Here is a 17456-nt window from a genome sequence, read left to right as displayed (position 1 = left end):
ACTCCATTTATTCCTGAGGACAAACTGTTATGGATATCAAGACAATGTTCATGAGAAATAATATTCTCAAATAAAAGTCGTTTTATGAATGTACACAAATACTTTATTCTTAACTTATATTACATTTGTCACTTTTATAAAAAGTTGCTTTTCCAAGGGAAACTCAGTAAAACAGATTAAATCTTATTCTGTGATTTCTCTTTCTTTTGAGCAAGTGCAGTTTCTACTAGGTTAGAAGTAAGCATGCTGCTAACCTAATTAAGTAAAAATGAATCTTCTTTCCAAGGTCACGTGTTTGTGCAGGTATATTTGGGAAGAGATGCTATTCCCTAAATGCCATTTCCTTGAAAAGCACCTTCTTCCCCAAAGGAGAGAACTTTTAGTCACTCTTTTTCTTTATAAAATTCAAGCAACAATGTATTCAACACTTCTTAGGTGACTGTCATGTTCAAGGCATTGTGCTTTGGGTAGAAAATACAAAGCAAATGAGCTATAGTACCAGTCCTGGCAGAGCGGATGGAGGAGAAGAGCTGGGAATGAAGGTGATTTCCTGAAAAATCGTGAATAAGTTGAATAAGCTGAGATCTCTTTGTTCTTGTAGGATGCTATTTTGAATTTGAGGGGTTCTTGTGCTGGGTAGAGTATAGCTATGGTGGGAAAAGAAAATCTGGGAAATTTCAAGGCTCTAGAAAGTTGAAGAACAAAATTGTTCCAGTCCTAGAAAGATAAAAATCTATCATGAAGTGCTTATTGAACACTTACTATGCACATAGCACAGTGCTTGGTACTCTAGGAAATATAAAAGAAATATAAGAGCTATTCATTCAACACTGTACCTGTTTAATGCCTGCTATATATATAGCATTGTGCTTGGAGGTAGTGGAAGGCTAAGGGTTTGGATGGTAACTTACGGTCATTTAATAGACATTTATTGAGCATCTCCTACATGCCAGGTGCTGTGCTAAGTGCTGGAGATACAAAAAGAAATAGTCCCCGTGCTTAAGGAGCTTGTTAGAAAGAAACAACATGCACATAGAAAAGCAAATACAGAATATATGCAAAGTAAAAATAAGGCAATTTCTGGAGAGAAGGCACTAGTGACTTGGGGGATTGATGGGATCCATGTAGGAGATGGAACTTAAGCTGAACCTTGAAGGAAACTTAGGATTCTATAAGGCAAAGATGAAGAGCAAGTGTATTCCAGGCATGAGGCAAAAGGCATGGATACAGGAGGTAGAATGTATGTATGAAGAACAGTAAGGAGATCAGTCTACAGGCTGGATTGGAGAGTGCATGAACAACAGTAACACCACCAGCAAGAAGAAGGTAGGCTTGAATCGGATTGTGGAGGGTATCAAAATGCAAACAAAAGTGTTTACAATGAGACACTTTATCCAGAGCTCTGCTAGGCAAACTATATCCACAGCATTCCCCTCATCCATTGGCATAGTATTCTGATCAAAGAGGGAAGTGGGGTTAGTCTGGTGTGATCTGTTCTTGACAAAGCCTGCTGACTTCTTGCTTGTTTTACAGATAAGGGTGATTTAGTCCCAGTGTGACCTTAGGCTGATCATTTAACCTCACTGTGCCTCGGTTTCCTCGCCTGTAAAATAAGAGGGTTGAACTAGATGAGATCTAATGTCCCTTCCCAGGTGTCAATCCAAGATTCTCTGATCATAAAGACAAAAAGGCCAAGGCTAGGAACCAAGTTTTGAGGGATATTCATCATACCCCACCAAGCTGGACCAGGTAGAAGAGGAACGAACCAGTTGGCTGGGGTTGGGGCTGGGGGGAAGAGAGGAAGGGAAGAAGGGGAGTTTATGAACACATGCAAAGAAGCAGAGACATAAAGGCCTGTAAGTACACAGAGCCACAGGTCAAAACAACCTGGGATCAGCTGTTCTGAAGATGGGAGGGAGGCTAATTTGTTTGCACAACAGAGTCTGTTTACCAAACAACAAACTGCCTGGAAGAAGGATTTAGGCTAAATTAGGGTCCAGGTGCCAATAGGTCAGCAACTTGAAGATAACAGAGTCCAGGATCAAAGGGCAGACTTTATGGAGGCAGCACAGAAGCAGACCCAGGGTCTCACAGCCCATATCAACTGTCCCTGTCCTCCCTAAAGTTACAATTTTGTTGAGATTCATTCATTTTAGATTCACTTAAAAATTGTATAAATGTTTCTTTATTTTTTAAAAAAGAATCCCAACAGTTTTCTAAAGAAATTTCAGAAGACTTTTTTCACCCATAAAAGAAAAATGTGTTTATAGAGATGATGGAAAAGGAAAGAAAGAGTTAGAATGAGGACAGACTTGAGTGAAGAAAAAAAAAAACAAAAATGGTCACATTTACTTCCCCTGAAAGCCTTGTGAAAGGAGTTTTTGAAGGAATGAAAGTACTTTTCTTAATAGAAATACAACAGGAAAATCACCACCATGCAGCAATACAGTTACCTACCTTCTGACCAGGAAGTGTTGCAACAATATAACCAACTAGTAGACACTTGGTTAAGAAATAGTTCTTGGGCTTCCTCTGAACAGGCTTTATAAATTGATGGGATGTTGGGAAAGTGGTTGAAGGATAGGGCGGAGTCAAAGATGACAGAGGTTTTGTGAGTTAGTGAGACCGGAAGGTGAGACTGGAAGGCTGTGATGCCACCAACAGAAGTAGGAAAGCTGGACTAATCCTAGGATTTAGAGATGGATTAGGCTTCAGAGGTTATCTAATCCAACTCCCTCGGTTTACAGGTGAGGAAACTGAGACCCAGGGAAATGATGTACTTTGCCTAAGATCCCACTGTAAGCATCTGTAAGCAGTACAGATAGAGTGGAGCCAGTTTTAGAGAAAGGATGATAAGTTCAGTTTGGACATACTGAGTTCGAGGTCATATCAGGACATCTAGGTGGAAAAGAAAAACAAATCAGGAGTGGTTATACAGATTTAGGAATCATCCCAAGAGCAGTGATACCTGAAATCATGATAATAGATCGTCTCACCAAAAGAGAAAAATCAAGGGGGCAATGCCTCGAAGGATACCTCATCCCAGAGGGGTGGACATAGTGAGCTATTAAAATATGCAAGATGGGAGTAAATAGAATTCCTAATAGATGGTCGCATTCTTCACAATAAAATAGAAAGTAAGGTCATTTGCTGAGGGGGGTGGGGTAAATTTGGGTTCCAGATGTGAAAGGAGGTTTGCAAAATCCCCTTTAGAAAATGTGATAAGGTGTTTATCAGAGGTGAATAAAATCATTGAGGTTCATGATGGAAAATGCTGTCCACATCCAGAGAAAGAGCTATGGAGTCTGAATTCAGATCGAAGCATACTATTTTCTCTCTTCTTTATATTTCTCATGGTTTTCCCCTTTTGTTCTGATTCTTCTTTCACAACATGACTGATGTAGAAATATGCTTAATATGATTGTATACGTATAGCCTATATCAGATTGCATACTCTCTTGGGCAAGGCGGAAATTTAGAATTCAAAATTTTATAAAAGTTAATGCTGAAAATTAAAAATAAATAAGTAAGTACAAAGCATTAAGGTCAAAGAATAATTTCTAGAATCACTATCCTATCTGTGCCTCGGTAGACATAAAATGTCCTGAGCCTTCCAGAGCTTGCTGTTGCATTTGGGGGTAGATGGGGGTGAGCTTCAGAGCCTGAAAATCTTTAACTGGGAGGATAAAGTAGTGCATATTCAATAAACCCTTCTGTTCTTATTTGGGTAAGCTCCTTTTCTGCCACTCACAGGGGACTTGGGCAGGGGCAGTTTGGAGCATATGCAAAAAGAGCTATAAAGGAACATATGCTGTAGGAAAAGAAATGGAGTCAAGTTGTACATGAACCTTGCCCCTAAAGGGAATCACATCCTCTGAGAATCGAACTCCAGAGACACTGAAATGGCAATAATGTTATAATGGGGAGGAACAAACCCTCAGTCTTTGCCCAGGCTAATAATATAGATAACTGCATAGCCAACCTACATGCGCAAAGCACCAAACTTACCCTGTTGCTGATACTGTGAGTCAACTGGACTGTGTAGGTATGAAGGAAGGGTGCAATTCACCACCAGGGAGAAGGGTGACTTGTTACCCTCCAGAAAGAGGAGGAGATTTCCTGACAGTGGAGGGGTTCAACAAAGCTTGTTCTATATTCAATGTCTTATAAGCCTCCGGATGCTTGCAAATGGGCTGAGGGAGAACAAAACAAGACATAGTCTGATGTTCCCAGGGTTCCCCTAGGGATAGCATGAGCCAGGGTATTTTTTTTCTTTTTAAAATTTTATTATTTTTTTAACATTCTTTTCTTTTAAATTTTGAATTTTATATTCTCCCCCTCCCTGCCATCCTTCTCCACCCACTAAGAAGGCAAACAATATGTCAGTTATATATGTGAAATCATGTAAAACATATTTCTTTATTTGCCATGTTGCAAAAAAGCAAAAAAAAAATATAAAGTAAGAAAATTATACTTCAATTTGTACTCAAGAGTTCACCAGTTCTCTCTCTGGATGTGGATAGCATTTTTTCATCATGAATCCTTTGGAATTGTCTTGGATCATTGTATTGATCAGAGCAGCCAAAGCTTTCACAGTTGATCATCATTACAACATTGCTGTTACTGTGCACAATGATCTCCTAGTTCTTCTCGATTCACTTTGCATCAGTTCATATAGGTCTTGCCATAATTTTCTGAAACACCCCCTTCATCATTTCTTATAGCACAATAGTACTCCATCACAACCATATGCCACAACTTGTTCATCCATTTCCCCAGCTGATGAGCATCCCCTCAATTTCCAACTCTTTACCACCAAAAAAAAGAGCTGCTATGAATATTTTTGTACATATAGGTCCTTTTCCTTTTTTGTGATCTCCTTGAGATACAGAGTTAGTAGTGACATTACTGGTTATTGGGTAGAACCAAAGTGATTCGACACAAGTACTCAGGAACTATTTTAGGGATACCTCTAACCCAAGCAAACTTCAGCATTTATTTGGCTTCCTAAAAAGGGCCTTCAAAAGTGCTCTGTCTAAAGAGACCGTTAGATGTAGAAAATTATTTTCTTACATAAAAGGTTTTTTACATCCCTAAGCCCATAGTCATAGTCTTTCTGATTTAAAAGTACTACCCATGTGGCTTGTAATTTCTAAGCCAACTTTCCAGACCTGCACAGTCCATATGACTCACAGTACCCATGAAGGGCAGGTCTTGATTTGCTGGTTCACATCATAAGTCTGTGCCTCTTCCATTCTGTTACCCTGGTCTAGCCCCCTGCTTTGACGTACCTTTGACCCATGGCTGGTTCTGCACTGTCAGACACCAATTGCTTCCTTCTATGGGGGGCCACATGAATTGCAAAGTGTCACAAATTCACTAATGCCGGTCAGGAGGACAGAAAGTAGATGGTAGTAATCTTTGCCCCCACCATTTGATCATGACACTGTATAAACAAGTTACTCAGCATCTCCTTAGCCTCAGATATGGAAGCAAATATAGGAAGGTGGCCATTGTGCACAATGTCCCTCTTATACATGAGGTCCCTGTCCCACATTTTTTTTTAAATTTCCCTTAGTGCCTCCCACTGTACTATGAATGTACTTACTGCCCACAAATACTGGTTGCATAAATGAGTTCCAAATATAGTGAGGGCTGTGCTCATCTTTGAGTACTTGGTAAATATTCATTGACTCTCTTATTTACATACAACCACAAATAATTGTCGTGTTCAAATATGATGATTTCCTAATCTATATTTTTAGCACTGACCTCTCAAAAGTTCTCCAGTTCTGTACTTTCTGTCCATCCCTCCCAAACCCCCTGATATTGAATGAGCCTAATTCATAATTTTTTTTCCCAATCACTCTTTACAGTCAACTTACCCCATCATAGTCAGTCCCCATGGTAGTCAACCAGCACTACTATACCTCAAATTCTTCCTCTCTCTTAACTTTAATGTATAGTGAAGAAACAGGGACTCCTGTTTCTACTTCAGTCAGACAAATCTAATGTTTCTAGGAATATTTCTCCCACCTCCCAACTAGGGTACTACATGTCATTCCTTCTGCCTGGAGGAGCTTTCCTCCTTTCAACCAATCTATTATCCTTTCCTTTTTCAAACTGCTCATTTATAACCAACCACCTTTTTAGACTTCTCTAAGTAATCCCATAGTGATCTTCCTCTTTCCCACTGCCTCAGCCATCTAGCATTTACAGGTACCCAATAATTAAGTATAAATGATATTTATACTCATATATAGCCTTGTGAGGACTGTTCCTTTCCCTCCCCTTTCCCCCTGTGCCCATTGCTGACTTAAGAAATACTAACAGGCTGAGGGCTGGCACGGAGTAGGCAAACAAGCTTGCCAGAGAGATGGCAAGAGGTCACAGAAAGAGTGCAGGGAGGAGAAAAGAATAATAGCTGGTATTTATACAGCACCTTACGGCTTAAGCGCTTTATGCATCTTGTCTCACGGACCCTTGCAACAACCGTGTGTGGTGGACGCTATCTCCCCACCTCACAGATGGGGAAGCTGAGGCTGCATTTATTAAGCACCTAACGGCAGGGGCTGTGCTAATCCATTTACTTATATTCTCTAACGGGATCCTCACGACGACTCTGGGAGGTAGATGCTTTTATTATCCCGGTCTTACAATTGGGGAAATTGAGGCAGGGGAAGGAAATAAATTTATTAAACACCTACTAAGTGCCAGGCACTGTACTAGGTGCTTTACAAATATGATCTTGTTTGATGCTCACGGCAGCCCTGGAAGTTAGGGCTATCATGATTCCCATTTTGCAGATGAGGAAACTGAGGCAGCCAGCGGTGGAATGCCTTACCCAGCGTCACATGGCTGGTGAGTGCTGGAGGCGGAATTTGAACTCGGGTCTTACACAGATGTAGGGATTCTTACAGGTCTGATCTCCAGCTCTAGCACGGTGCATCTTTTACGAAGTGACTTAAGGCACTGAGGGCTCAGAAGACCCGGACTTAATTAAGCTCGGCACCCGGCCCAGGCCCCGACCGGGGCTAAGGGCTGAGGACTGCCGGTGCCCGGGCCAGGGAATCGCTTTTGGAGGCTCCAGAAAGCCAGGACCACACACCGCTGAATGAGCATGAGCGCAAGCGCACGCGCCTGGTCGGAGGGGGCGGGGGCAGGGCCCGTTCAGCCACGCCCTCGTTTACGTCACGCCCCGCCGGAGGTGGAACCGTCCAATCCCGGGCCGCGGTGCCGCGCCAGCGGGGGCGACGTCGGCGTGGACGACGTCGGCGTCCGCGGCGGCGTAGGCGGCGGGCTCGGTAGCTAACGGTCGTCCGGCCCTTCCCCGCGGCCGCCTCTGGAGGGAGCTGCAGCCTCTCTCGAGGAGGCTCGGCCCCGCCGCCATAGCTCCCCGCCGGGCTCGCCCCAAGCCTCTCCCCCGCCGGCCGGCCGGGCCCGCCCGCGCCGCCATGGCCGACGTGGAGGACGGAGAGGAGCCCGGCGCGCCGGCCTCGCACTCGGGCAGCTCGGGCACCAAGGCCGCCGGCGACAAGATGTTCTCCCTCAAGAAGTGGAACGCGGTGGCCATGTGGAGCTGGGACGTGGAGTGCGACACGTGCGCCATCTGCCGGGTCCAGGTGATGGGTAAGCGCTGTCACGCGAGTCCGGGGCTGCCGCGCGGCCTCCGCGGCCCGGCCAGCACGCGGGGCTTCCCCCGCCACGCACGCGCGCTCCTTCCCCGCCCCACGCGGGAGGGGGGAGGCCTCTTCCGTGGGCCTTCTCCAGGCAAACACACACACGTGTGTCCGCAAGCCGGCCCACCGGGGGGCGGGGGGGGAGGCGGCTCGGGCCCTTTAACAACGGAGGGCACCCCTGCCTGGCCATTCGAGGGCCTCCCAGGCCTGGTTTAGACCGGCCCAAGAGCGGCAGACGGGGAAACTGAGGCCGGTCACTGAGGGCTTCGTGGCGAGCTGGACCCGCTTGGCATTTCCTCACGCGTGGGGAATGCTGAGCGCCCACGGTGCGGGACGTGCGCCCCCCAAACTGTGTGTGTACATGCGTGTGCACATACACGCACACACACGTATACACACAGGCGTGGCCTTACCCAGAGACCCCCAGGATGCTGAAAGATCAAGCAGCCGCCACCTGTCAGACCCCCTGACCCCGAGGCTTCTCCATCACGCCGGAAAGCTTCGGGGGCCCGGCGTTAGCCCAGAGAGGAGGGGAGCACGGTCGATAGAGACCATGCAGCTGGGGAGTCCGGAGCGAGTCAAGGAGGAGGGGCACAGAGGCAGCCCGGGGTGGTCGCCGTGTCGCCCCCAGTCTGTTACAGCGGTCAGGCGGTGGCACCGGTTTCAGGACCAAGTAGATTAAACGGAGACGAGTTTTTGCTTGTGCTGAAAATTGTTGGTTTTTTAAAAACTTGAGTTTATCCTGCTTAGAATAAAAGAATTATATAACAACGTATATGGTTAATAAGCAGTTTAATAGTTTGTATATACAAGCTTGTCCTTTGGGATCTAGAAGGGGAAGGGGAAAGATGATCCAGTTTGCTTTTTATAGATGGGAAAACTGAGGCCCAGACGGGTGAAGTTATTTACTCTCAAACCTCCGTGGAAGAATACTATTTAAATACAAATTATGATAAAGAATGGAGCACTTAAGAATGATTTTATTCATATCTTAAATTTTGTTTTTTTTCCTTTTGAGGTAAAGAGAAATTCATGTTAAAAAAATAAAACTTTATATTTTGGAAACTAAAATAAGTGCTTTAGAGTCACTGGAGGAGGGGAAGCAAATTTTAGACAAGATTTTCTCCCTAAGGGATGAGAGATTTTTAAGCATATTTGATTATCTTCAGCATCCTGTATCTTTTATTCTTTCCATTTCAAGGATAATTTATAGTACTGTGATTCAAAATACATATATTTTAATTTTTTTATATTTTTATATTTTTTATCCTGTAGAATTTCATTATTCTTACTTTTCATGTTAGGTATATGGTTTAATTTTCCCTCCACTTTGAGAAATACAATCTCATCTTTAAATTTGGTTGCTGTTTTTTAGTTCAGAGGTGGGGAAAGCCTTGAATTATTTTATTTAAAAGATTTCTAATGTAACCTTTCTTACATAGAGCTGTGAAAGAACTTACTGTGAATGAGCAAAAGTTCTGGTTTTTAAAAACGAACATTTCAGTTTGTAGGTTAAAACATTTATAGCCCATCCTTAAAATGAAAGCAGACTTCACTAAAATTTTACGTTTTGTTTGAAAGTAGAAATATTTTCAACTTCTGCATTTTGAAGGGTTAATGTTCAGAAAGTAACTTTCTCCTTTTACCAAACACTAGATAGAAATGCAGAAGCCTATAAGTGAATGATATACAACAAAAATACTTGAAAGGAGGTGTCAAGTGTATTAGAAAATGGCTGTAATTCTCCCATCTCAGTTTTAACACTTACTCCACAATTGCCACATTGGTGATAGAGATTTAGAGTAGTTAGATTTTTAGTCTAGAAGTATTCTGGAATGTATATTACATACACACTTTTATGGGCTGCTAAAATCCATTGAGTAGTCAGGTAATAATAGTGAGAGGTTCACTTTTAAACTACTTTTGTCCTAAATTCTAATTACTACAGACTAAGTGAATGACAGTAATAACTCATTAAATATAAAGAAGTAAATAATATCCTACTTGAGGTGTGTATGAACATCATGAAAACTCAGGCAGATTTTATGGTAAAAGTATGATTTTATGCTTTTGTCAAAATTTTGTCAAATATTAGATCTCATTCAGAGTTTTGATACTGAAAGTTCAGATATTTGTGGCATTTATGAAGAAAGTTCTTAAGTTCAGTATCCTATACAGTGCATTACTCATTTAAATAAAATGCACATTGAGTAATCTGGGCCATTTTGGGATATGTTCCAGTCATCTGTCGTGATATCATTGCTCAGAGAGTTGTCTGTCTCCCAGTCAGCTGGTTTCCATTGGAATTCTTTCTCCTGCTAATTAGGAAGGTGGTGCAGTTACCAAGGGAGGTGATCTGGAAGGAGAGAAGAGGTATGCTATCTCTGCTAGTGGAGCACAAGGATGAACCAGCAGGGGAGTGCTATACAAAGTAATGATGTGTGGGGGGATGTGGCTGAGAATGGTAGAGGTGGTATGTGTGTGCTACAGTCAGAAGAGGAGAAGAGTGACAAGGAATAGAAGAGGGCATCTAGGAGGTGCCATAGGCTTTCAGGTGTACCAAGAGTTTTAGGTGTGGCCTAGTAAAGAGAATATCAGACCGGGTTAGAACACCAGCTGTATGACCCTAGACACGCCAGTCACTTTACCTCTTTGTTCCTAGTTTCTTCATGTAGAATCGGAGAAGAGCTGGGGAGGAGGGTAGGGGGTTAATTTGTTTCATCTTTCTCCAATTTCATGAGACCATGATTTCTTGTCCTCCTGGAATAGGCCAAATGTTTTAAATTTACTTTTCTCCACAAAAGAAGCAAAAGCATAGTGAGTAGCCTTGTTCAGCAAAGTATATCTTGAGGGAAAGTATCTTTAGAGTGTCATATCTCTTTATAGAACAACTATTAAAAGCATTGAGAAGGAAAATAAACGTGAATTATAGTATGTTTGTCTTTACAGAGAAATGTTTTCAAACTTCAGCATTAAAAGCTATTCTTTACTACTTTTGTCTTCCTTTTAGCCTATTAAGAATCACATCTAATTTTCTGATAGCTATATTCAACATTCTAATTTTAAATAAAATACAATGGAGAAATCTTAATATTACAATAGGTGTGACCTCCTACTTTCCTTGAAATTTAGGTGGTCCATGACTCTTACATTTAATGGACTTTCCTAGACTCTTTATTTCACAGTGGCTTTTTAAAAGCCAAAATACTGGGCACAGGAACAAATAAAAATGAGAGTCACCCAGGTGGCATAGTGACCAGAGTCCTGGCCCTCAGTTCAAATCCTGCCTCAGAGATAACTCTGAGAAAATTACATGACCTGTCTCATTGGGAATAGAGTGATAAAGTGCTTTGCAAACCTTAAGCTCTCTGTAAATGCTAATAGTAGTAGTTGTTGTTATAATACAGTACTTGGATGAGGAAACTTTCCCTGATCACCCAGAAAGTTCTGGTTCAAAAACATACATTTCAAAATTATTCTCTTAATATCTGAAGCTACAGAAATCATGGAGTTTTCCTTCATGTAAGTCAAATATTATTAAGCATATGCTGTTTTCCTGCCAGTGTTCTTAATGATATAGAAAGGATTATAGATTTAGGAGGTGCAAAGGACCTTCGATTCCCTGTCTCTCTAACCCCTTTCTTTTACAGGTAAAGACACTGAGAACAGAGAGGCAAAGGGACTCCAGGTCACACAGGTAGCAAGTGACAGAGAGATTATTTGAGCCCATGTTTTCTGACTCCAAATCCAGAAGACAAAGTATCCTGGCCCTGGAAGATCTTACATTCCTAGTGGAGAGATAAAATATGAATGGTTTCTGGAGTAAAGAGCATTGGAGTTCATTCTAGTCAGGGAAAATTTAGTGGAGGCTCAGACCCTTGAGCTTAGCCTACAAGGAATTGTCACGGTTGGATTGGTCTAGCGGAGGAGGGAGTGACCACCTGTCACACTGAGCCCAGTATGATGGGGAAAGGAGAGGAGACTGGCTTGTGGTTGGGAACATTAGGGGATAGGGTTGGTCAGGAAGACACAGCCTGAAATGCCTGTCTAATTTTAGAGCTGGACAGACCTTAGAGAACTAATCCACCCCCTTTTACAGCTCAGGACGCTGAAGCCCAGAAAGGTTAAGGGTTAAAGGTCACACTGCTATAGTTCAAGGCAGAACCTGGTTCTACTAATACCTAGTCCAGGGCTTTTTTCTCATGGTGACACTCCTGTCATTAATGTTTTTAACAGAGGCAGCTAGATAGCCTAGTGGATAGAGTGCTGGACCTGAATTCAGGAAGACCTGAGTTCAAATGTGGACTCAGAGACTTCCTGGCTGACCCTGGGCAACTCACTTAACCCTTTTCTGCCTTGGTTTCCTCATCTGTAAAACAGGGGTGATAGTAATAGCACCTACCTCCCAGGGTTGTTGTGAGGGGAAAAATGAGAGTAGTGTTTGTAAAGCATTTTTCAATCCTTAAAGCACTATATAAATGCTAGCAATTATAATCATTGTTATCAAAATAATTGTTATTATTAACAGCTGTTTACTCAGAAGTAACCTAATATATCTGTGATAGTGGCTGGGCACCCTTAAGTTTGAATCTTTGTACACATTTGGCTCTCTTTAAACGAGGCATACCAGGAATCCTCCCACAGCCAGGGAGCTAGTACATTTCCATGGTGCCCAGAATGCTTAATACCTCCGTCTCTTTACTTTCCTGTTCTCAAGGTTTTTCACTTTGAAGAATAACTGCAGTTTTTACAAGTTATTCGATTACTTACATTTCAGATAGATAAGCCATGGAAAGACAACAACATGGCATAGTCCAGGGAAGCGTTAGATCTGCAGTCAGGGGATTACTGTCTGTGTGACCTTGGGTGTCAGGGGGCTGGAGTAAGATGAGTGAGTTTGACTAGAAAGACCACTAATAACCCTTTCAGTCCTACATCTCTGTTGCTACATCTATCTAGTGAGGAGAAACATTTTTTAAAAGAAAGAAAAATCTTTCCTGATATTCATGAATGAAATAGTAAGTGAAGACTAGAAACATTCAAACAACTTTATTTTAAATGTTTTCTGAATCACCATATGGGAAAAACTAAGAAGTGACTAAGTAAGAGACTCCTACACCAAAGAATGAATAACTCAAGTAAGTGTGCTTGGGGAAAAGTCAGAGGGTTTTAGAGAAGAGTGAACAGATTGTGAATGACTTCTTTAAAAGGAGTATGTTTCAAAAATAAATTACTTCTTATGTTGGTGTTTATGGATGTGCTTATATCTCATTGTTCATATAGATGCTATTTAAGCTTTAACTTGATGAAATATTTTTGGCCATACTTTCCCCTACGGATGTTATGTAGGTATACTCAGTCAGGGATCTTTTAATCTGAGTTTCTAAAAATGCAAGGTGGGGTGTTTAGTACACTTTCTGAAACTGCTCCCAGTCATAACTGATAAGTATTGTGCTTTGTACTTTAAATGTTCATCTTAAAATGTTTAAATCCGGATGAAAAATTGGGTATTGAATGTTTTATCTTCATTATTAAGCTGTAGGGCTTTTATTTGTCTTTGAAGTGTAAGACTTTTTAAAATTACATTTTGAGCATCAGATTGAGAATTGCCGTTTGTTTGCTTTTAGATGCCTGTCTTAGATGTCAAGCTGAAAACAAACAAGAAGATTGTGTTGGTATGTTGTAATTTTGTTCTTAGTTTTTCAACTGAAGTTTTTTTCTCAGTGGGAGTGTTTGCAACTAAGATGCAATTTATCAATATACAACAGCATACTGTAAAGCACTGAGTGTAAAATGCAGATTATTTAGAAGTACTTACTGTGCTCTGCTTTGGTATAGCTTTTTTTAGCCGTGTGGCTTGTCATAGCCAAAGAAGTCCTATATTAGAAGTAGAAATGGTCGACATCTTAGTAAAAGTAGGAACTAGTTATGTCTCTGCCGAGAAAGATATAAAAGAGAGAATTGTTGAAACATTTCACTTTGTAGTAGAGCTTTGACTAGGCTTTGATTAGGTTTTTCAGGAATATTTTATAGTCTTATTATTTAATCACATTGTTTCATTTTCATGGAATTTATGCATGGATAACACATCTGATCTTAGCTTGGAGAGGCCTAAACAAGATAATGCTAGATATTCTTTATGGGATAACTCTTAAATGTGAGTGATGAGATAATGTTAGTACAAGCATCTTACCCTAAACATTTAAGTATTTTTAACAATTTTATATTCTTCAGCTTTAAAAATGCTCTTTTAGCACATTTGTTGTGCAAAATATTGAAAAAATAAAAGATTGACTCTTCCTTAAGTCACTTCTTAGTGGTATCCTTGGTATTATTATCCCCACCTCCACTCTTAATTTTGGCTCCAAAAGATATCATTTTTCTGTTCTTTCTCAATCCCCCACATTTATTTCCTGGGATTTTTTTCCCTTTTATCTTTGCTTTACTTAACTCCATGCTAACACAATCTGGAAACACCTTACCTTACCAGCCTTATTCCTATGTATTTTTACACTCTGTGCCCCAGCCAGACTGAACTGCTTACTTACTGCTTCCAAAACTGCTTCCCTACTTTACATTTAAAATGCCTTTGGCTTGCTGCTCCTTATTCCCATTATGTTTGTTCAGCCCTGAATTAATGTTTGTTGAATGAATTCCTTTCTTAACCCCTCTGTTTTGTATTACTATTATCCTTTAAATTGCGACTCAAATGCCATCTCCTCCAGGAAGCCGCCTCTGATTATCTCCATCCCCTTCAACATTCTCTCTTTTATCTTTTATGTTACTGTAGTGAACTGAGGAACCATACCTAATATATACTTCCCCCTAAAAATATATATATATATAAGTATAAACTGATACTGAAAACATCCCAGGAGGCCTAGGACTTGGCAGAATATACTCTGCATTTTTATTGACTTAATAAATTGACTTATTGACTTAATGACATTTTGACACACAAAAAGAGGCTGAGAATATTGGTGACTGGCACAGTCCCATAGCCAATGGAAAGAGAACTCCGTGCATGCTCTACTGATGGCAGGTCACTACAATCATCTTTCAGTATTAGACACAACACCAAGAAAGGAAAAGATTAAAGTTATTATATATTATCATTTTAATTAGGAGTCATGTGGAAACTTCCAGCAAAATATAACCTAAAACATTTCTAAGACCAAGGCATAGTTGGAAGGACTTTAGGACAGTTAAGAAGACTAGTGCTTTAACAGAGTTACCTTTTCAAGAGATCAGAGTATCTGGATAACTATATACCTATAGGAAAACTACATTTAAAATTTATTTTTCCTTGAAAGAATCTGTAAGTCATTCTGTTGCAGTAGGGCCAGCTCTTAGAGTGTTTTTCATTATGCTTATAGAAACCTATTTTATAAGGAGTTTTTGTAGTTATGATTTCTAAAAGCTGAAAAATTTTTATAAGCAATATAATTAAAATTTGGTATTAGTTAATATAGTATTGCTAAAATGGTAGGAGCTCCCACCATACGTAGGCTATGTCATTGTTAAAGCATCATCTGCCTGTGTATATTTTGTATATTTTGGACACAGTCACCTAACTATGGTATTAGACATGTATACTGTTGACATTTTTCATACCATTTTGAGGGAAATTATGAAATGCTTATTTCCTTTTCAGATAACAGCAAATTCAAGTAGTGTGCAATATCAGTGGCTAGATAATATGGCTTTAATTTTGAGTTCAATAATTTAAGTTGAAAAATGTATTAAGTATATTTTTGTTTTTCTTTCAGTGGTCTGGGGAGAGTGTAACCATTCCTTCCATAATTGCTGCATGTCCCTGTGGGTGAAACAGAACAATCGCTGCCCTCTGTGCCAGCAGGACTGGGTAGTCCAGAGAATAGGCAAATGAAAGCCCAAGGCATCATTGAGTGCCATGGTCTGAGGCTCTGGGTGTGTCACATAAGGGGTAAAGCTCTCCAAAGATGGCGTCTCTTCACTCGTCTTTCCTTGTTAAAAGGAATGAGTTGGACATTCGCTGAAGTTAGGGTGCGGCATTTGGTCCCCTTTCTTTGTAGAACTTCTCTACAAGTAAGAACAGTGTGTTATAGATGACATTCTTTTCTCTTTGTTTGGTGTGAATTGTAGATACTGCTTAGAAATGCCGTGTTAGAGAAAATAGCTTCAATATGAATGACTTTCCTAATCTAATTAAAGTCTAGGATAAAGGAAATCTGGAGAGTAAGTTCCATTCAGACAAGAAGGTTTTGCATGTTTATAGTTAATCATTAAAAGTTATTGACATGAATGAAAGCATTCAAATCTAATCCGTGTAAGGTATGATTTGGTACTAATAGTATTTTTTTCCCTGAAAATAACTAATTTATGCAACATTCATGTCAGTTAGCTAGGATTTTGGCTTCCTTTTTAAGCTTTTGTTAAAAACAAGATACACATTTTATGGTTAACTACTAGTGACCAGGGCAACCAAAAATCATATTTCTCTCTTTCTGAGAAACTGAATCTTGATTGTCCTTTAAGGCTTTGTCTTTTATTCAGTAGTGAAATCTATGCCCAAAACTCTATAAAGCTCTATAAAGTCATTGAGTTATGGATGCATAAGTATTTCTAGATCACACTTTGATTATTACTATGTTATATTGCTTTAATGGTGATTTATATTGAATACCTACAAGGATGTTTAATTCACTTCTCAGACCTTTAATGAAAAAATTACGATCATATAACACTATTTGATAAAGATTAAGTCTTCTATTAAATTGTTTCATTACTTGAACTGTGACATAATAAATATTGATCTAATTTCTTTTGTGAATGTTTATATTTCTTTTAGAAAACTATGCATATGGTCATTATCTTAACTGAGATTAAAATTTTGAAATATATTATTTGAATGCTTGCTAGCATTAAAATAGGTACTGCCCGTAGCTTAACCTAAACTTGTTTACATTTGGGGAAGATGTTTTATGGAACTACATGGACAACCTGGAGAAATTTGAGATGTGAGGCAGTTAATTTCAGAATAGTCAGAGAATTCTCCAAATGGAAGTTACTGTCTTTCCTAATTTAGGTACCAAAATACAAATTGATTGTGAGTGTTCAAGAATGAATGAATATATGTGTGTGTACATATGTGTGTATCTTAAAATTTCAGAGAAGAAAACAACTATTTACTTACCTATATTTAGAAGTCAGTAGTCCTGAGCTTCATTTCAACAGTCCAAAAAGGAGTAGAAAACCTAAAGGATTTTGAGTAATAAAATTTTTAAAAATTAACTACTATGGATTTGTTAAACATATTAACTTCATTTTATTGATCAAGAGTTTATCGGATTTCTCTATAAACAGGCTGCTTTATTGTAGGCTTGCTTTCCATAATTTCTATGGACCTATCCAATACACAAGAACCTCCAAGTATCACAGTATAGCAGAAAAAGCCCAAACTAGAGGCAGAGAGCCTCCAGTTTGTATGCTGGCCCTGCTACTTAGCTATCTCCTGTGAGGCCCATATAAGTCTTTCATCTCTCTGCAAAGTAAGGAATTTAGTCTGGATGAACCTTGTGAGGTCCCTTCTAGCACAAAATGCTATGATCCTATCCTTTGGCAGTACTTAAGAATTTGCGTGTTTTTAACCACTGCCCGATAAACTTTCAGCAGTTTTTGCAGGTTTTTCTAAAGGGTTGACTGCCCTAAAAATGTGACCTGAGTATTTGGAATTACAGTGAAGTAGAAAATAGTAAGAATTTTAACTTATTTTAGTCAAAGGAGTGGCAGTATGTA

The 17456-nt window shown here is 40.1% G+C and overlaps 1 protein-coding gene across 2 annotated transcripts; it reads left to right on the top strand.

Moving 5' to 3' along the window:
* Positions 1-7248: 7248 nt before the first annotated feature.
* RNF7 (ring finger protein 7) lies at positions 7249-16482 on the top strand. Of its 2 annotated transcripts, none has more exons than XM_036757377.1 (3): positions 7249-7629; positions 13307-13354; positions 15449-16482. In XM_036757377.1, the coding sequence occupies exons 1-3, from the start codon at positions 7455-7457 to the stop codon at positions 15565-15567; spliced, it is 342 nt and encodes a 113-aa protein (XP_036613272.1). In that variant the 5' UTR covers positions 7249-7454; the 3' UTR covers positions 15568-16482. The 2 variants fall into 2 exon arrangements, with proteins under 2 accessions (XP_036613272.1, XP_036613273.1); XM_036757378.1 differs by having other exon boundaries at positions 7328-7622; positions 15449-15505.
* Positions 16483-17456: the final 974 nt, after the last annotated feature.

This window comes from Trichosurus vulpecula, chromosome 4 (assembly GCF_011100635.1).
Source record: "Trichosurus vulpecula isolate mTriVul1 chromosome 4, mTriVul1.pri, whole genome shotgun sequence".
In the NCBI taxonomy this organism is placed as follows: domain Eukaryota; kingdom Metazoa; phylum Chordata; class Mammalia; order Diprotodontia; family Phalangeridae; genus Trichosurus; species Trichosurus vulpecula.
The sequence above is the reverse complement of the archived record's forward strand: the minus strand, read 5'-3'. Positions and strand labels throughout refer to the sequence as shown.